General features: G+C 40.1%; 5 protein-coding genes across 6 annotated transcripts; 2 read left to right on the top strand and 3 right to left on the bottom strand.

The window, feature by feature from the left end:
• Positions 1–1,089: 1,089 nt before the first annotated feature.
• Positions 1,090–8,813, top strand: LOC103827677. Of its 2 annotated transcripts, none has more exons than XM_009103211.3 (22): positions 1,090–1,988; positions 2,059–2,174; positions 2,324–2,532; positions 2,785–2,904; positions 3,004–3,132; positions 3,205–3,330; positions 3,510–3,565; positions 3,673–3,772; positions 4,092–4,209; positions 4,378–4,587; positions 4,715–5,039; positions 5,305–5,398; positions 5,605–5,713; positions 5,810–6,072; positions 6,176–6,300; positions 6,539–6,773; positions 6,864–7,052; positions 7,137–7,423; positions 7,525–7,726; positions 7,849–8,088; positions 8,167–8,252; positions 8,394–8,813. In XM_009103211.3, exons 1-22 carry the CDS (start codon positions 1,297–1,299, stop codon positions 8,551–8,553), a joined length of 4,191 nt encoding a protein of 1,396 aa, XP_009101459.1. In that variant the 5' UTR covers positions 1,090–1,296; the 3' UTR covers positions 8,554–8,813. The 2 variants fall into 2 exon arrangements, with proteins under 2 accessions (XP_009101459.1, XP_009101458.1); XM_009103210.3 differs by having other exon boundaries at positions 7,519–7,726.
• A 60-nt stretch (positions 8,814–8,873) lies between these two features.
• Positions 8,874–10,084, bottom strand: LOC103827676 (pentatricopeptide repeat-containing protein At4g38150). Its single transcript, XM_009103209.3, has one exon. It carries the CDS (start codon positions 10,044–10,046, stop codon positions 9,201–9,203), a length of 846 nt encoding a protein of 281 aa, XP_009101457.1. The 5' UTR covers positions 10,047–10,084; the 3' UTR covers positions 8,874–9,200.
• A 107-nt stretch (positions 10,085–10,191) lies between these two features.
• Positions 10,192–11,874, top strand: LOC103827675 (ATP synthase subunit delta', mitochondrial). Its single transcript, XM_009103208.3, has 2 exons — positions 10,192–10,515; positions 11,251–11,874. Exons 1-2 carry the CDS (start codon positions 10,249–10,251, stop codon positions 11,593–11,595), a joined length of 612 nt encoding a protein of 203 aa, XP_009101456.1. The 5' UTR covers positions 10,192–10,248; the 3' UTR covers positions 11,596–11,874.
• A 309-nt stretch (positions 11,875–12,183) lies between these two features.
• Positions 12,184–17,733, bottom strand: LOC103827674 (lon protease homolog 2, peroxisomal). Its single transcript, XM_009103206.3, has 17 exons — positions 17,485–17,733; positions 17,172–17,284; positions 17,003–17,108; positions 16,711–16,880; positions 16,212–16,303; positions 15,793–15,972; positions 15,621–15,704; positions 15,413–15,540; positions 15,106–15,307; positions 14,812–15,018; positions 14,339–14,469; positions 13,954–14,167; positions 13,548–13,850; positions 13,247–13,441; positions 12,931–13,176; positions 12,689–12,790; positions 12,184–12,502 (listed from the first exon to the last, which is right to left on the bottom strand). The coding sequence occupies exons 1-17, from the start codon at positions 17,589–17,591 to the stop codon at positions 12,419–12,421; spliced, it is 2,664 nt and encodes an 887-aa protein (XP_009101454.1). The 5' UTR covers positions 17,592–17,733; the 3' UTR covers positions 12,184–12,418.
• A 1,884-nt stretch (positions 17,734–19,617) lies between these two features.
• LOC117126157 (glutathione S-transferase T3-like) lies at positions 19,618–20,313 on the bottom strand. Its single transcript, XM_033273586.1, has one exon. It carries the CDS (start codon positions 20,311–20,313, stop codon positions 19,618–19,620), a length of 696 nt encoding a protein of 231 aa, XP_033129477.1.
• Positions 20,314–20,531: the final 218 nt, after the last annotated feature.

Here is a 20,531-nt window from a genome sequence, read left to right as displayed (position 1 = left end):
CTATGTTTGATATGGTTTAAGTTCACTTTGTCTTATATTTCTTTTCTTTTTCATTTCAAAATATATCTTTTAGTTTGAAGGATTTAAAAAATAAAATGTCGAAAAGTTTTTCGCAGCAAATAGACTTAATCTGGTTTATGTTTTGGTGTGGGTGGGGGGTTGGCTACGGTTGATATTGATTGATTTACATTCGTCTATTTTTGCTGGCCGTTCCTTGTAACCTTGAACATGTGTCAACTCGACAGGAGGCGGTGTTAAATGTATACTTTTGTCTGGAGTCCGAAATGGGCCCATGTATTTTATAAGAAACCACAGGAACGCTCCATGCCTCCATCTGTTGTTTTTGGTTTGATCTGAACATACAAGAAACTCTCGTATATTGGCTATTAAACCACTATCGGGGTTTTAACTTTAGCTTTAAAATCAAACAAATATCTGAAAGGGACTCTCTCACGGATTGAAATTTTAGAAAATAAAATATGAAAATGCGAGATGCCGTGAGCTTTATACCTGCTCGCTCCGGTCACTAGATTCAGAATCTGGCTGGGCCAATCTTTTAAAATTGCCCTAATCATCTTCATCGTCATCTCCGTTGATTTTGGCTTTTAACACGACTGAAAATTTATTATTCTTTCAATATTGTAACAAGCCAAGTATAAAATTCATTTTCCAAATCTGTTGTACGTTACTAGAAAAATTAATCTGAGCTATGACACATTTCCCCTGGCGTTATAGGAGTTTGACGTCAGTATTTTGCCACGAGCCGACCGATTTCTAATAAAATTAAGCTAAAATAGATATGTACAAGTCAATCTTTGATTTGTTTTTCCTCTGAATCTCTGATACTATGCCTTGACCGCCTCTAGTTTATTAATCTAGACAAAAGAAAAGACGTTCGTAACGGTTGCATTAACAGTCTCGTAATTTATGGAAACATATTGATCGATGTCGTGAACTCCGTTTATTCAATTTTCTGCCTATTAAAAAATAAAGGGAACAAACAATAAAGTGACAAATAAATAAAAACAAATTTGATTTTACGTATTTACTAACTTTAGTGTTTATCTTTGATACTGAGGACAGCTGTACATATGATCCAAGCGTAGCTTCAACTCCATAACAGTCTCTCTCTCTCTCTCAAAGAAAAAGGAAAGCGAAGTAAAACATAAAAGAAAATCTATTGACCTCCCTCACATCTGCTGAAGATCCGAATCAAATCCCAGATTCTCCTTCCTTCTCTCGAACTCTCTACTTAGATGTCGTCTAGTGTAAGCTCATCTCGCTGACTGATTCGATATGCTCGAACTCGTCCTCCTCTTGTGCATCCTCCTTCTGGTCTCCACCACGCCACAGTCTCTCTCAACCGAGCCCGTGACGTGTCAGGATCTCGACGGCGTTGGATCGCTGAACACCACCTGCACGCTGAACTCAAATCTCCGATTCGATTCCGATGTTCGCGTCTTCGGGACTGGGAGCCTCAACGTCCTCGCGCACGTCTCCGTCGATTGCCCTCTCCGAGGATGTACGATCACCTTCAACGTCTCCGGGAACATCCACGTGGGACAATCGGCGAGAATCGTCGCTGGATCAGTGATTCTCGCGGCTGTTAATTTAACCATGGATGGGAACTCTTCAATCTACACGACGGCGCTGGGTGGAGCGCCGCCTTCGCAGACTAGCGGAACGCCGTTTGGGAGGGATGGTGCGGGGGGAGGGCACGGTGGGAGAGGCGCTTCGTGTGTGAAGAGTAATGTGTCGACTTATTGGGGTGGGGATGTGTATTCGTGGTCGTCGTTGCATGAGCCGTGGAGCTATGGGAGTGAGGGAGGTTTTAAGTTGAAGGCGGGAGGGAAAGGTGGAGGTCGTGTTAAGCTTGTTTTGAAGGATACGGTGGTGTTGAATGGTTCTGTTGCTGCTGATGGTGGTGATAGTGGTGAGGAAGGTGGTGGTGGATCTGGAGGAAGTATTTGTATTCGTGCGGTGAAGCTGTAAGTCCATCTAAAGTGTTGTGTCTTTTGCTGGAATTTGATCTTTCTCATGTGTCTTTTGGGTATGTAGGAAGGGTTATGGTAAAATATCGGCATCAGGTGGGAGGGGATGGGGTGGAGGTGGTGGAGGAAGGATCTCTCTTGATTGTTACAGCATACAAGAAGATGTCAGAGTTCTTGTTCATGGTTTGTATTTCTTTTGCTACTTAACTGGGCTGTATAAACCTTTCTATGGGCAAATACTTGATGTCCTTTCTAGTTTCCTGTGGATATAGTTCTCTATTTGGGCTGTGTTCCGTGCTAAATTATTTGGTTCTATTTTCATATGACTGCAGGCGGTGCAAGTATTGGGTGCCCCAAGAATGCTGGAGCTGCTGGAACGTACTTTAACGCAGAGTTATTTAGTTTGAGGGTTGGAAATGATAACATGACTACAGAGACAGAAACTCCTTTGCTTGATTTTCCTACAAGGCCTCTGTGGTCAAACATCTATGTAGATAATCATGCAAAAGTTTTGGTTCCGCTGCTGTGGACCAGAATGCAGGTCAGTTTATTTCCTGAATGATGATCTTCTCTGCCCTGATTCCTTTGTGATCCGCGTACAATTTTTAATATAAGTTATTTATTAGAATATGGATGACTTTCTATATGCTTTCTTTTAACTGTTGACCTTTCAATTGTTAGTTCTTTTCGTTATTTTGTTTATTAAGCTCCTTGGTCTCTCTTTCTTTAAAAATACTTCGAGTTGGCACTACCCCTACATGTTTATTCTTTTCTTACTTTTCTGATTGTAAAGGTCAGAGGGCAAATCAGCCTTTATCGAGGAAGCAGCATTGTCTTCGGGCTATCAAAGTATCCAATTTCAGAATTCGAGCTTGTGGCAGAAGAGCTTTTAATGAGTAACTCCGTTATAAAGGCAGGTTATTGTTCCTAACCGTACAGTAATAATATTGGTTCTCCTGTACTGTCTTGCTTTTCTGTATGCCTTGTTAAGTTATTTTGTCCATAAATGAAGGTTTATGGTGCATTACGGCTTGTTACGAAGATGCTGCTCATGTTGAATTCTGTAATTAAAATTGATGGTGAAGGAAACCCTGCAGTGCCTTCCTCTGTCCTTGAAGTTCGCAACCTTGCAGTTCTAACGGTATACTTGTAAAACTTATCATGTCTCTTTTGGTTGAACTGGAAGACAGGTCTTGACTTCTTATTATTGTAGGAAAAATCCGTCATTACTTCTAATGCGAACTTGGGTGTATATGGTCAAGGAATGTTGACGCTCACGGGTCCTGGGGATGCAATTAAAGGCCAGAGACTTTCCTTATCTCAGTTTTACAACATAACTGTAAGAAAGTATTATTTAAACATGATTATTTCATCGAAGTTCTGTTGATTTGTTTATATCTATCATGATCATCTATGTTATTATGCGATCATTCTTCGTTCTGTCTATTACAAACACTTAGACATAGTCATCGGTGGAGTATGCAAAACTCTTTTTAACAGTTTCTTAATTTTTTGCAGGTTGGACCAGGTTCTATGCTACAAGCACCACTCGACGACGACGAAAGCAAAAACGCGTGAGTATGACTTCCTATACGTTTGCATTAAATTTTGTGAGGGTGATTAGTACTGGACTTAATTATTGAAACACTTATCTCTTTCTTTCTTTCTTTCTTTCTTCCAGGGTTACTCGTTCCCTTTGTGAAAGCAAGACATGCCCAATAGACTTGATAAGTCCGCCGGATGATTGCCATGTCAATTATACACTATCCTTTTCCCTTCAGGTAAGTTTGATAAAGAAGTACCTCGATGGCTCAAAGTTATCTTTCTGGCACGAGTTAAATTTTGTGATGTATAGACTTTGTACTACTTACTAGGTAGTAACACAAGTAAAGAGTCTAATAGTGGGCTGATCGTAACTTTTTACTTATATTATGAGCCAAAGTAATTGTGAGTTCCATTATCATGTAACACCTTAGCTGTGCATAGTTAGTCTTTTTGTGATATTATCCTTGTGGAATTAGACTTGACTGCTTCTTACAAATTCTTTTCTTTAATTTGTAGCCTCAAAATTTTACTAATCTTCTACCTTTTAATTTCTAGATATGTCGTGTTGAGGACATTCTTGTGAGTGGATTTGTTAAAGGAAGCATAATTCAAATTCATAGGGCAAGAACGGTAGTGGTTACTGATGAAGGCTTGATCAGTGCATCTGGATTTGGTACATAAATCAATTTTCCATCCCTTTTCAACAAATTCCTATAGTAGTTTGCCGAGTTTGCCCTTTTGCAGCCATACTTTCGCCATGTAGCTAACATTTTAATACCTTTCTACGTATTTAAGAAGATTAATGTGGTTTTGGATTCTATGCATTAAATTCCTATGACAGGTTGTAGTGGGGGACTGGGGAAAGGACTTTATTCGAATGGGGCTGGTAGTGGTGCTGGGCATGGAGGGCGAGGAGGATCAGGCATTTTTAATGGGAGAGTGTGCAATGGAGGTCATACCTACGGCGATCCGGATTTTCCTTGTGAGTTAGGGAGCGGAGCTGAAAGTCCAGATAATTCATATGGGAATGTGATTGGTGGAGGGATGATTGGTCAGTACTATTTTTATTTTTCTATTGTTTTAGAAAAACTGGCAGCTAACAATAGTAGACTGAACTATCTGTTTACTCATCTGACTCTGTCATGTCACATTTACAAATTTGTTTTCCATTTTTTCAGTAATTGGCTCCATCCACTTTCCCCTTTTGACGCTTAATCTCGGTGGATCTCTAAGCTCTGATGGCCAAAGCCTTGGAGAGCCAATAACGAAGGCTAACAGATCTTTGGTTGGTGGAGTTGGTGGAGGATCTGGTGGGACGATTCTTCTTTTCCTTCAGATGCTCGAACTCTCAAAGAATTCATCTCTAACAGTTCGAGGGGGCCGAGGTGGACCTATTGGGGGTGGTGGGGGTGGAGGTGGAAGACTTCACTTTCACTGGGACATGTTACACACTGGTGACGAATATTTTCCTGTTGCAACTGTCAAGGGGTCAATTAGTAATAGGTATGCACCATTTTCATGATAACTCAAGCAATCTCCCTTGCATGATTGCTACTTTGTGGGTCTTTTGTAGTTAGTGGGGTAAAAGCATGCATATATACATTGATTCCTAGTACTATACATCACCATGGATTAGAGGATAAATATTAGCGTTTGGTAGTTGAGACTGCCTATACTATTTTCTTTATGCTAAATTTTGGACTCAGATTCTAGAATCTGACAGATGTGTTTTTAATATGCAAAAATGCTTCCTCTATGATGTCTGCAGAGGAGGTGCAGGGGACAATGGAGGCCGTTTCGGGGAAGAGGGAACAATGACTGGAAAAAAGTGTCCAAAGGGACTCTATGGCACATTTTGCTTGGTAAGTCGTATGGCAATTCTGCTTATCCTTAATTTTAGCAACAAAATGGGTGTAACAAACTACGAAATTAGACAAACCCAATAGCTTACCAAGCAAAATAAAGAAAAGAAAGACAAACCTAATAGCGTTTACCACCACTGCAAATCTTTGCCATGTTTGCTTATGTTTGACACACTCTATTTTCTGGCTTTCATCTATTGTTTCAGGAATGCCCCATTGGGACATTCAAGAATGTTGAAGGCTCTGACAAACGTCTTTGTACACCCTGCCCGCCTGAACATCTTCCAAGTCGTGCAAAATTTGTATACGTACGAGGTATATATCTTATAGTTCTCTTGCTCTTCCATCCCTGGATCCCTTGTTTCTTCTTAACTGTGATGTCTGCTGATGGGAGGCGCTTTGAACCTGCAGGAGGAGTTAGCGAACCTGTTTGTCCCTATAAATGTGTATCTGACAAGTACAGGTTGCCAAACTGCTATACACCTCTGGAAGAGCTTGTCTATACATTTGGGGGGCCATTTCCCTTTGCTCTTCTTCTATCTGGTGTGGTGGTGGTTCTTGGTCTGTTGCTAAGCACATTAAGTATCAGATTGCTAAGATTAAGCTTCTATGGTGCCAATTCTATTGAACAGCAGAGTACTCATTGTTTACCCCATCTTCTTTCACTCTCTGAGGTATGGCTTTGCAGACATCATTTTGTCCCAAGTCTTCGGTTTCTTGTTGTAAGACAGACGAATTTGTCAATTGAATTATCTCGCCTGTCTCTTATCATTCTAGGTCCGAGGCGCAAAGTCTGACGATACACAAACCCACGCTTATCGTATGTACTTCATGGGTCCAAACACTTTCAGGGAACCTTGGCATCTACCCTACTCTCCTCCCGATGCAATCATCGAGATAGTGTAAGGATATAACTTGACTGGGTCAAAATCTGTTGTGATTGGATGCCAGAATGTTTTGATGAAGTCGCTGAACTATTACTTCTTATGTCTTTTAACCATTTTCCTGAAGTAGTATGTCATTAGTCCAGATTCATTTTCTTTCAGTCTTACTCTTTTCTGACAATGTGACATTGACTTTTGGCTCATTTTTTATTCCAAGGCACGTCCACTCATTGTTATGTACATTTCTTATTTGCAGGTACGAGGATGCTTTTAACAGATTTATTGATGAGATCAACTCTACCGCGGCTTATGATTGGTGGGAAGGGTCTGTTCACAGCATTCTATTAGTTCTAGCAAATCCTTGCGCCTGGTCTTGGAAACAATGGCGTCGCAGGAGAAAGATTCATCGCCTTCAAGAATATGTGAAATCTAAATATGACCATTCTTGCCTCCGCTCATGCAGATCTAGGGCTCTCTACAAAGGCATGAAGGTACGGATTCGTATAATCTAATGTTATATGTGTTGCTTCACAACTAGCTAGCTTTTACTTCGCATTTTGACCGTCTGTGTGTCGAAACAGGTTGGAGCCACTCCGGATCTGATGGTTGCGTATGTAGATTTTTTTCTTGGCGGTGACGAGAAACGTGTAGATATGGTCTCTATCATACAGAAAAGATTCCCAATGTGCATACTTTTTGGTGGAGATGGAAGTTATATGTCACCCTACAGTCTTCATAGTGACGCACTGCTAACAAATCTTCTTGGCCAGGTTAGCTTATCTCTCTCTATTTTTGTTTCCCTTCCAAAATCTCTACTCTGAAACTCTCCTAAAGGCTTCAAATCACTATTACAGCACATCCCACCGGGTGTTTTGCACCGCTTTGTTGCCGGTTTAAATGCACAGCTTAGGACTGTGAGGCACGGATCAATTCGTTCAGCATTACTTCCTGTCATTAGGTGGATAAACAGCCATGGAAATCCTCAACTCGAATTCCACGGTGTAAGAATTGAGCTTGGATGGTTTCAAGCTACAGCTTCTGGATATTACCAACTTGGTATCTTGGTTTTTGTTGGCGATTTTCCTATGAGCGATGTAAGCCGATCAGTTTCATTCAGCAGAAGTGACGACGATACCCCTCGGTAAAGCCATGATAGATTTGTGCCTCTCTAGTTATTGTCACATCTCTTAGAGTTAAGAAACTAAAACCCTGCGTAATCGTAACTCCATTTTCTAGGAGCAGCTCTACATGTCCCAGCAAATCTCTTATCGAGCTGCAACAAAACTTGATCCAACCTGGACATGGCTTATCTCGGAAGAGAATCAATGGTGGAATAAACGGAGGCCTTATCAATGAGATTTCAATAGAATCTCTGGAGTACAGGAGGGACTTACTTTTTCCGTTTTCTCTTTTGTTAAACAATACTCGACCCGTTGGTCGTCAGGTTACATATTCTCCACTCCTAATTAACGAACTATTCTCCACTCCTAAATAACGAACTATTCTCCTGATTGTTTTCTTCTTTGGTATTAACATAAGCAAAACCTTCATGTGGTGTATATGCAGGATACTCTTCTCCGTTTCATCTCCATCCTTCTTCTTGCGGATCTCTCAGTAACGCTCCTTGCATTGCTTCAATTCTATTGGCTTGCCCTCGCAGCCTTTCTCGCTATCCTCCTGATTCTCCCTCTCGCTCTGCTTTGCCCATTCCCTGCTGGCCTTAACGCTTTATTAAGTAGAGAAATGAGAAGAGCTTCGCTTACTCGTATCTACGCCCTTTGGAACGCGACATCTCTAACAAACGTCGTAAGTCGACACACATATTTCAAAACAAAGTGACCTCGTTTTCTATCTATTGTCTCTTATTCACAAAGTACATTGCAGATTGTGGCTTTCATTTGCGGTGTCATTCATTCTGGGTTTTTCTCTGACCAACTAAGTGAGATGACAAACATCTGGGACGCCATAAGGTAATAAATCGTGTTTTTAATCAGTTTGTAATCTTAAGATTTTGTTTATGGAACACTAAGCTTCTTTTACTTGTTACTACTGTATATTCAGTACAAAGTTTGTAATTACTTGATGTCAAAATTGGTATATGTTTTTGGCAGAGATGATGATAAGTGGTGGGTGTTACCAACAGTCCTCTTGTTACTCAAGTCGATACAAGCTCGGTTCCTTGACTGGCACGTCGCAAATCTGGAAGTACCAGACTTTTCTCTTCTTTGTCCCGATCCAGATACTTTCTGGGCATATGAATCTGGAGCTTGACGATCCAAAGACAAAAAAAAAAGTTGGGTATATCTTATTTTTCATGTAAATCTAGTAAAAAAAAAGCACAACTTCTTGTCAGTGTTAGGTGTTATCTGGTTTTTATTTCTGGAGTAAACTTTTAGGGTTTTTGCCAGAAGAAATGTTAGTTTAGAGAGCGAGAGAAAGTGAGTTATGTGATTGCTTAGAGTTTTGCAACAACGTAAATGTTTTAGATGGATCTACCTTTGTTACATTCAGTTCTATTTCTGGGTTAACTATTTTTTTTTTCTGAACATATAACAATTAAAACATTTATCATAACAAAATCTGAGCCCGACTCAAAAAACAACTATATATATTTATGAAAATATGGAACCATTCTTTGTCCATGAAACTGGAACCTACCTGATCGATAACATATTCAAATCCAATCTGGTAACAATTTTTGCTATAAAATCTGACCGATTTAACACATTTAACTAAAACTGAACCTCAGATCCGAATTTCTAAATTTGATCAAAGATGGTTCTAACTTCCAAGACTCGAAAGTCTGAAACTTTTGAAACCCATTTGATATAATATCTATCACAGGCCAAAGACACCGAACTGGATAATCTGAACCCGCAGGTCTTTATTTTTTCTCTGTCCCAGGGTTGCTACTACATTCAGAAAGGTTTCTCGACTGGTTTCTTCTTGAAAATGGCTTCCCAAGCCAAGGACGGAAACGGCGCCGTCTTCTCCATGAAATCCTTAACGGTCTTCAAATTAACAGCAAATCCTTTCCCGTTCAACGTGTCAATAGCGGACCGAGCTTGTTCAACGCCCTTTTCTCTGCACAAGGCATCAACCAATCCAACGAAAGTGGGAACGTTGGGAGAGTGACCAGACTCTAGCATCTCAACGCAAAAATCAACAGCATCATCAAGCATGTTGCAAGTGCACAATCCCTGAACCAAGACACCATAACTGAACGCATTTGGAGTAATCCCACTGCTCTGCATCTTCCTGAAAATCCTCTTAGCGTCATCAATTCTATGAGCCTTGCAAAAGCCCTCCACAACAGCAGTGTAGATAACCACCTCAGGGATCGTACCCTTGTCGCGCATCGACCCGAACAGCTTCATCGCTTCCTGCACAAGCCCATCTTTGCATAGCCCATCAAGCATGGCGACAGCGTTAGGAATCATTCCTCCTTCCTTCATCGCTTTGAAAATCTCATCCGAGTCTTCGGGAGGCGGTAATGGCTGGCTTGTTTCCTCCTTGGGCTTTCGCTCCTCTTCCTGATGGACTACACCAAGCTTGAACTGTTCGAGGAAGCCATGATCAGAGAGTGTGTCTTGCGGAGGCTTAGCGGAGGAGTTGGAAGATCTCTGCCCTCGCAAGGGTCTGTTGGGTAAAGGCTCGGGAGGGTTGTCGTCGCCCGTTGAGATGAAGCGCGTAAACGGCGTCGTAGCGCGAATCTTCTTCGCCATCTGCCTCGCAAAGACGACGGCTTTCGAGGAGGGCATCATCGTGATTAGGGTTTGAAATTGATGAACCCACTTAAGGCGAGAGGATATATCGATTAGTTAAATGGGCTATTAGTGGGCTTAACTAAGGCCCAAAAGAAATAAAACTCTGCTTCACTCGCTAATCTCAGCGCGTGAGCTTCAGAGGAGGAGTTACAAAGAGACTTTCCCTATCTCTCTCATCTGTAACCACCAAATCGCCGCCATGTTGAGACAAGCTTCTCGCCTCCTCTCCCGATCCGTCGCCGCCGGAACCTCTAAATCGGCGACGGCTCGTGGCTTCTCAACGGAAGTTCCGTCGACGATCGATTCGACGTTCGTGGAGTCATGGAAGAAAGTCGCGCCGAACATGGACCCGCCACAGACTCCTTCTTCCTTCATGAAGCCTCGTCCGTCGACTGCCTCTTCGATTCCGACGAAGCTCACCGTCAATTTCGTGCTCCCTTACGCATCTGAGCTTTCCGGGAAAGAGGTCCGTTTCCTTCTTCCTCGATCGATCGGTGTTCGCATTTTGAATTTCTAGGGTTTGATCTATGTTTGAGACATAGGATCGTGAATGGCTTTTGGTTTATGAGAATGTGTGGAAAGTGTAGAACAGAATCTCAGATTAGTTCCCTGGTGATTGAAAATGAAATGTTGCTTGTTAGATTCATCGCTGAAATGCTGAGAATAGTTGATGATGGTTCTAAGTTCTTTGCTGGTCAAATCTTTAAAATTGGATATTTGTATTGCAAAAACTCTTTATTGTTCATAGCAAATGATCCTAATGTTTAGTCTATTTTTTTGGTTTCTTATACAATGGGATTGATATATAATGATTGTATCATATATGATCTATTGTGTTTTTGAAACCGTGATGATTGTTAAATGTTAATATATTTGAAATGAATTGATTTGTATGTGTTACAAAAAAAAAAGAAGTGATGTGATATATCATGAGTTCATCTCTATGGCAAGTTGTAATCTATTCAATTTTATCAATGTCGTATAACATTTGAATTCGGATAGACTTATTCGTTTACCGGCAAATATCAGTATGAGCATGCATTGAGAGCTTTTGTCGTCTCAGACTTCCTGATGCATTGAATGCTTTTATGATCTTCTTCTCACACAAAATCAAAACTAAACCTAGTTCTTGATTCGTTTCTTTGTATATATATTTAATCATAACTCAAAGCTGATAGGTTTCTCGTTTGTCCACATCAAGGTCGACATGGTCATTATTCCCGCGACAACAGGACAAATGGGTGTTTTGCCTGGACACGTTCCAACAATCGCTGAGCTGAAACCCGGTATCATGTCCGTTCACGAAGGCACTGACGTGAATAAATACTTCGTGAGCAGTGGATTCGCGTTTCTCCACGCAAATTCCGTGGCTGACATAATCGCGGTTGAGGCCGTGCCGCTTGAGAACATTGACCCCAGCCAAGTGCAAAAGGGTTTAGCTGAGTTCACACAGAAACTTGCTGCTGCCTCAACGGATCTTGAGAAAGCAGAAGCACAGATTGGTGTTGAAGTTCACAGTGCCATGAACGCAGCTCTCACAGGCTAAAGGGAAGGTTCTCACTCTCCCTTGCTATTTCTTCCAAGGAAAAGAAAAACAAAATCATTTGTTTTTTTCAAATGATTAGTGAAAATCCCTTTTTTACTACTACAAAGGATTTGAAGTAATAAGAAACTGATTGTTTTTCTTGTTTTAATTGTGTTTGGAGTTTGTTTGAAATAAATGATTTTGTTGAAGACTGAAACCAACATAAACTTTCTTGTGTTCATAGTTTCTCCTTTGTTTAGTAATGAGAAATTACGTTCCCGACTGTGGTTATGTTTTTCATTTCCTAATATTATTTTTCCTAACTTTGCATTATTTTGCAATTTCTTTCTATGACGAAAAAACAAGTAGTCGTGTTTACTAAATCAACATGTTAATAATAAATTAATAATAAGTTAGAAATAATTTACGATTACTTGGTGTTTACATGCCTATTATGAAGTCATGTCAATTTCAATAATTTCTCTTTATTGAATGCAAGTTTAGTACTTAGAACAATGTAACGTAGGGGAAGATCACAGCGTAACCAAAATGCGCTCACTTTTACTCGAGTATTCATTCGATCGAAGTGAAAAATATTAATGTTGCAGATAGAGCGACATATATATGATTTATTTTCTGACTTTTTAAATATCGAACACCTTTTATCATAATTATAAATCAATATTAAATTAAATTAGATTACATACAGACATAAGCCAGTTACAATACAGACCGGATCTGAGTGAGAGAGGGAGAAAGAAAAGGAGATGCAGACATTCCGATGATACCTTACCAAATGAGACAGAGACGGTCTTGGAGACGACAGAGCTTTGTGTCATGTTTGTCATAATTTAGAGTGGTTACGCCATGGACAACCTCCTTCAAATGCATTCTCCAGAACGTCCTCCATTCTCTTTGCCAATATCACCTGTTCATCCATACCAATTTACATCATCGTTATTTTTATAGAGAAGCCAAACCCAAACGTATTTTATTGTTTTGGTGGTTGACCGCAGACTAATCCGCAGAACCACCAAGCCAATAATTTAGAAAACGAAGGCAAAACCAGAGCATGGGCTGGAAGAAGATTTATGATTGAAGTTCTAAATCTTACCTCCAGGCTGGAGAGTACAGCAGCGGGTACTTCGACCAAGTCCTTCGAGTTCCTCTGCGGTAGAATCACTCTCTTTATACCATATCGGTGTGCAGCTAGTATCTGTATATACATTAACCCGGTCGTTATAAATACACATTTTTAAGCTTCAGTTGCTTAAGAAATAATGTTTACCCAGTTTCATTTTTCTAAGTTTTTCTACCGTGTGTGAAGATCCGGGCTGGCTAGAACTAGTGGCTTACCTTATCTTTGATGCCACCAACGGGTAGGACGAGACCTCTGAGTGTCATTTCCCCGGTCATTGCTGTGTCTGCCCTCACTCGTTTCTGACTGAACAGCGAAACCAGAGCTGTCACTAAAGTCACTCCCGCTGAAGGTCCGTCTTTCGGCACAGCACCAGCAGGAAAGTGAATGTGGATGTCTCGTCCATCAAGAACATTCATGTCTCCTGCAAGTGCTAGCTTGAAGTCCGACGCACGGGCTCTTACCTATAAAACATCAATAGGTGATCAACTAAATAGTTCCAAATAGTAGATGCGGTCAAGTGAAGGTGTTTACCCATGTAAGAGCTAACTGAGCAGATTCTTTGATAACATCTCCCAGTTGGCCAGTCAAATGCAGTTCGCCCTTGCCCACCATGGATGTAGCCTCCACGAACTGGACCTCTCCACCGAAAGTAGTCCAGACGAGACCCACCGAAACGCCAGCTGATGCCACTCGATCAGCTGCTTCACTGTCATCAAACCTTGGAGGCTGCATTACACCCGGAAAAAAAAAACAGCACAGGACTAAGTTCCACAAATATCACAGTATCACAATGTAACATTCCGCTATACATATAGTTGAGAGTAAGCTTTACCCCAAGGATTTTTTCAAGCATGGTCTCATCCACCACCAAAGTTGAGGGACTCTGGAAGGTACTTCCAATCTCATGATCATTTTCACCCATTGGAATAACTTCCATTTCCACTTCGCCTCCCTCGGCCATTCTACCATTGAGCAGAGGAGAGGCAAGTTTCTGCACATCTTTGCTCACTGGAAGAGTTTGTTCATGCTCTGCGACCATTACAGCTGCTGCACGAGCCACAGCAGCCAAGTTTCTTTCCAGACTACGAACACCGGCTTCCCTTGTGTACCTCTGAATTATATTCTTTACCATAGCCTACGGTCAATATAAGAAGAAAAAACTAAATAAGAAACTGCATAAGCCACCCACGGAAGAAGATTATCAGCATTGCATCAAAGTTTTTAAAATAGTAATGTACCTCCGGAATCTTGAGGAACTCAGAAGTCAGCCCATGTTGATCTAGAACTCGAGGAATCAGATGACGCATTGCTATCTTCAGCTTTTCCTCTTGCGTATACCCTGGCAACTCAATTAGCTCCATCCTGTCTAAAAGAGGAGGTGGAATAGGCTGAACCCTATTCGCAGTGGCAACGAAAACCACCTTCGATAAGTCATATGGAACATTCAGATAGCTATTTTCCAGTTAAGGGCAACTGTCGATTCATCATCTGCGGAACTATGAAAGAATATCGTTGTTGCCTAAGAGAATGTGAAATTTAAAACTCAAGAAACTTTCAAAATGGCTAACAAAATTTGGACACTAAATCTAGTATATTGTTGAAATAAGAAACATGATAGGATACTGATCATTAAAAGATTTGTTCTGCTCTGGATCCAAAACTTCCAGCAGTGCCGAAGCTGGATCACCCCGAACATCTGAGCCTGTTTTGTCAATCTCATCCAACAGCATAACCGGATTGCAAACACCAACCCTCTATTAATAAAAACATAAAGCGAAACAGTAAGTAATAAAAAAAGATATAATATACCATCCAGCATGAATGATTGTAGTCAAACAAGACATTCACATATTAGAAGGATCCACAGCAGCAGTTTTGCAACAGATCGTTCAGAAAGGTAAGTGGCAATCATTTTCATGATCTACAATACTTTGTTTCACTTAATATTTTCAAGGTTAAACAGACACTCAGACATACACCGATCAAACTTATCTGCTACAGCTTAGTTCATTTTTTAAAATACATCCCCAAGTTTCTCTCAGATTTTTTAAGCATCACTTAGATATGTGTCTTTAGTAAGAAAGAAAAAAACTCACCTTTAAACCATCAATGAGGCGCCCTGGCATGCTTCCTATGTAAGTCCTTCTGTGTCCTCTAATATCAGCTTCATCTTTAACACCACCCAAAGATAGGCGAACAAATTTTCTACCCAACGCAGCCGCAATAGATGATGCCAAAGATGTTTTGCCCACACCTGGCGGACCAACAAAGCACAAAACTGGGCCTCTAGCATCCGGTTTAAGCTGCAGTAGATAAGTATTAATCAAGATAAAACCGGGAAACTGAAGATGAATCACTCGAAAAGAGAAAAAGAAAGACAAACAATCAACCTTTCGAACAGCCAGATATTCAATGATCCGTTGCTTGACCTTGGCTAAACCATAGTGATCACTGTCAAGACGTTCTTTTGCTGCTTTTAGATCCAACTCATGTTCTTCGCTTGCTTTCTCCCAAGGAAGATCGGCCAAAAGCTCCAGGTAAACTCGTGAACTGTTATAACCAGGTTGCTGAGGTTGCATCTTTTTTAGTCTCCTGCATAAGGAAATTAAGAAAGAAAAATTACAATTAAGAAAATTGAGTCTTCCACTTGGCCCACAGTCATACAGCCATTAGCAATTTTCCTCTAGCACAGCATACCTCAATTCCCTTTGAGCATGCTTCCATATGTTAGACGGCATTCCCGCAGCTTGCATCTTTCTTTCAAGTGCAGCTACATCATCTTCATCATCATCGTTGTCACCAAGCTCTTCTTTAATAGCCCTCATCTACAGTAACAAGTTCCACTGTCATACCACTTAAGAGTATAACCTCTCAGATTGACACCGAGTGCCAAAACAAAACCAACCTGCTGACGCAAGAGATACTCCTTCTGTGACTTTGACAACTGGCCCTCCACTTTTTGAGTAATCTTCTCTGCCACACGAATTGACTGCCACAACAACATCAACATTAATTCACAATGGCGAGAGGAAAAGTACAGGAAATATATAATTAATGTGTGAATAGCAACAGCTAACCTGCAAATGCCGATCAACTAGTTCAGTAGCCTTTGAAAGTCTAACTTTAAGGTCAACTGAATCCAGCATAGATAACTGCTCTTCAAAACTCATCTCAAAACTAGCAACAAATATGTCTGCTAGTTTATGAATGGGAACCGTCTCCAAAAGAACTTTTGTCCTTCCACCAGTTTTCTGTTTCTGAAAGAAGAATCAATGCATGATTTATTAGTACAATCAAGATAATCAGATGAAAACTAAGCAACTGATCCAATGGACAGACCAAAAATACCCAAAGACAACTAATTTCGTGAAAGCAAATACCATTAGATTCAACTTATCAAAAATTTGAAGTAATCCTACAAACTCTAATCCTGAAGCAACAACGAAACCTGAGAGGAACCAAAAACAGAAAGCTATTTCAGTTTCACTAAAGTTACCTGCTCAAGCACGGAAACCAGCTCCATAGCAGTGGTCTTAAACTGGCGTGACAGTGCTACAAAATCTGGATCGTGTTCCACTTGCTCCAACTCTGCAGATGTCAGAAAGGTAACCAGCTAAAGACATCAATGTGCTAGCATATAGCCAAATGCAATAAAAACTTAAAATCTGGTGACGAACCTGAAATAAGCCAGAAATACTATCACTACCAAACAAGCTCTGACTCAAAACTATTCTATGTGAGAATCTCTAACCTCAAACAGTTCTTAAACGCATACATTTTTCAGTTTAAGAAGCAAAATGAGAAATAACATCTATAGAGATCAAAGTCTTTCAAAAGGTAGAAAAACTCATTCTGTAGAAAAAACTCAATTGCATGATTAAGCAGCAAAATATATAGGTCCTTAACGTAGTATCTGAACAACTGAATTGCTTAAGAAAATAAAATTTTGACATCGGTAATCACCAAAAGCTTCAAAGGGACATAACATATCCTACCTCCCTTAGTCATCTCGAGCGATGTAATCCGCGCAACAGAGTATGGTCCTCTTTTTCCAAGCTCCTGAACGTTAAACCTACTCAGGCCTTCAAGGACAACTACATACGTAACTCTTCCACTTGGTTTCTCCACCCCTCTCGAAAGATGCAGAGCACGAGCTGCTACTCCCCTGAACATTAGAGAAACAACATCATCACTCATCATATGCCCAGAATCAAACCAAATAAGAAACTCAGATTCACAGCATTCATATTAGTTTTACTAAAATCACAATCTAATGGGTGCAACGACCTGCTATGCCAGTGAACTTCCTGCTGATCTTTAGCATCAGACTTTTGAGCATCTGTTGTGCCAACTAGAAACTTCAAGCTTCTTTCTCCAGAATCACTTCCACCACCTAAGGCAAAAAATATATTATAATCAACATCATCAAATCAATTCTCATCAACTTTCGCAGTACCTGGATTAATCATCGTCCCAATTGAAGAACCCTCAGCATCATCTCGAACAGGTAGGATACCAATTAGCCCCTTCTCCTCTTTCTGCCACAGCTCCTGCTCCACTAGCGTCACACTACACTCGCAAAACAAGTTACGGTCAATTGAAATCAACAAGATTACGATTGTACATAAACTCTAATCCAATTCGATTAAGGTTACCGATAATCAATTACAATCAATACCACCAGAAAATTAACCCTAACTCAAACCATTTTGGCACGATTCGGTTGTTGAAGCAGTGAGGAGGAAGAAGAAGAAGAAAGCAGAGTCTACCTGCTATGAGAAGTGCAGCGGATTCGGATGATGGCGCCAGGTAAGAGAACCTTGTTCCTGAATGGAAGAATCGCTAACCGACTCGGTAGCTCGACGGTATCCGCCATTAACGTCTTCTTCGAGTTTCTCTTCAAATGGGATTCGATTTGTTGATCGCTCTGTTTAATAATATACCGACGCTTCTCTCTCTTTGTCCTCGCGTTTTAATGATTTTGATTATCTACTTTTTTCTAATTCTGTACATATTATGTGAATTTTATATTTGGTCCTTATACTATATCTCAGTTTTAACATTGTACCTCTTTATTTACTTAAGCGACTTTTAATGAGATTGTTTAATTAGTTCATTCAATAGCTTTTTTGGTTAGTAGTCCCAAAAGTAAGTGAAATAATTTTATTTTAAACTCGAATGATGATATAACAACAACAATAATACAATCTATTCTTTTGGTACGTAAATGTATTATCAAATATAAATTTTGATAAAAAATGTTTAATAAATCAACGAAGATTAAAAATTCGTGACATATAATGGAAACTTTAACTCTTTGTCAAAACCAAATATAGATAAACTCAAATGCATAATCTTTTCTCAAGCTACAAAACTTACAATTAATAATTCAAATTATTTGATATGGTTTGATTCCTTAATAAATTGCTCTTGTGGTCAAAGGTTGTATTATATAAAATTATTTTTTAAAACTTATGCAGTTCAATTATTAATATACTGCTTCGTTTTATAGGTGATGGACATTAGGGCATCCACAATGGTGGGATTGTGTTTCAAGTCCCTTAGCATTTTTAATTAAACTTTTATTTTAAGGGACCTAAACTAAGGGACTAAGTGGATTATTAGTGGGACTTTGATTGTCTCTTAGTTTATTATTTAATTAATTTTTTATTTGAATAAGTGATAATATATGTAAAGAAGTTTTAATTAAAACTTATAAGATAGAAGTTTAACATTAAAATTGAAATGTTAAGAAAATTACAAAAAAAAAAAAATACAAAATCATAATTTAAAAAAACAAACAAACATTTATTCCAATACAAATAGAAACTTAGAAACTATATGTTATTTGGAAGATGTCCAAATTTATTCCATATATTTTCAATCAAATCATTTTTTAAATGTTGATGGGTTTCTCGATTCCGAAGGTTCGTCCGACGTTCAAGTGGAGTGCCGAGAGGTGACGGATTATTGACGGTAAAGGTATCCGCCTCTTCTCTTTCTCGAAATTCAGCAATGTTGTACTGAGTTCTTGACGATCGTTCATCCTCGACAATCATATTATGAAGTATGACACAAGCTCTCATAATATTACCTATTTTTCGTTTATCCCATATGTTAGATGGATTTCTAACAATGGCAAACCGAGCTTGTAGGACTCTGAATGCACGCTCGACATCTTTTCGCACACCTTCTTGGGTTTGAGCAAATACAGAATGCTTCTGAGTTTGTGGTAGTCGGATAGATTGAATAAATGTAGCCCATTTTGGATAAATACCATCCGTGAGATAATAAGCCAAATTGTACGGATGATTGTTAACATAGAAGTTAACTTGTGGTGCTATTCCGTTAATTACGTCATCAAAAACGGGTGATCGATCGAGAATATTAAGATCGTTCATAGTACCTGGAGCTCCAAAAAAGGAGTGCCATATCCAGAGGTCATATGATGCCACCGCCTCTAAGACAATCGTTGGTTTTCCGGTTCCTCGTGAATACATTCCTTTACAAGCAGTGGGGCAATTCTTCCACTCTCAATGCATACACTCGATGCTTCCAATCATCCCTGGGAACCTACGTTGCTCCCCAAAGTATAGTAGTCTTTGCAGATCTTCCGGTGTGGGACGTCTTAGGTATTCATTGCCAAACAAGCGGATTATTCCGGCGGCAAAATTGTGCAAACATCCTCGAGCAGTTGTTTCACCCATTCGGACATATTCGTCCACTGCATCAGCTCCAACACCATAAGCCAATTGACGAATTGCTGCGGTACATTTTTGGAGTGCAGTAAGACTAGACCGCCCGGTTGCATCAACTCTTTCTTGAAAATACCGTACTTCTGTGGAGAGACGCTGCACGATACGCATGAATAATGTCCGGTTCATTCGAACCGTCCGGTTGCATCAACTCTTTCCTTTACCACCATTTCTTCTAGCCTTAGCAGCCTTGATTCCTTCTGGCCTCCGCTCAGCATCAACGACACCGTCGGTGGTGGAAGGTTGTGTCGTTGTCTCAACATTCTTCCTCTTCTCACCGTTGCCAGCTTTAGGTGCGTTAAGGGAAAGCCACTTCTGTTCAAATCTCAACGTACACCACGCATGTTCAAGAGTAAACTTCTTAGCTTGATCAGCAAAGAAGATCTCATGCGCCTTCTTTAGAAGATCAGTGTCACTCTCACCACTTCTATGCTGTCTCTCTGCTGCGGAGTATGCGGCACAAAACTTGTTAACGTCATCGTTTATTCTATGCCACCTTTTCTTGCATTGCCCGGGTTCTCTCTCACCATCTTCTAATCCATGAGGACTTGAGGAATAGAGATGAGCAACCCTATCCCAGAAGGTCCCCGACTTCTGCTCATTTGCTACAATTGCATCTTTAGAGGTGTTGAGCCACGCACTGATCAACACCTCGTCATCAGCCGGGTCCCATTTACGTCTAACACCACGGGGCACTGGTGGTACTTGAGATGGTTGTGAACTGAATGACGGGATAGGTTGAGAATCACCAAAGTTAATACCACCATGGTAAACGCTCCCTTGTTGACTCTGAAGCAGTCCTAATAAACTAGAGCTCTGACTATGAATATTATTTGGATCCATAGCAGTAAGAAAAGAGAGGAGATATATTCGAGAAAGACAAGAGATATATTAGAGAAAAGAGAAGAGATATATTAGAGAAAAGAAAACAGATATATTAGAGAAAAGAGAAGAGATATATTTGAGAAAAGCGAGTGAGATGAAAGAAGTGAGAAGAGAAAATTGATTTTATAGGAGGAAGTGAAGACTACAAAGTACAAACGCAAATAAATGGCTAACTC

The sequence above is a fragment of the Brassica rapa genome, chromosome A06, assembly GCF_000309985.2.
Source record: "Brassica rapa cultivar Chiifu-401-42 chromosome A06, CAAS_Brap_v3.01, whole genome shotgun sequence".
Classification (NCBI taxonomy): domain Eukaryota; kingdom Viridiplantae; phylum Streptophyta; class Magnoliopsida; order Brassicales; family Brassicaceae; genus Brassica; species Brassica rapa.
This window is presented reverse-complemented; position numbering and strand designations above follow the sequence as displayed.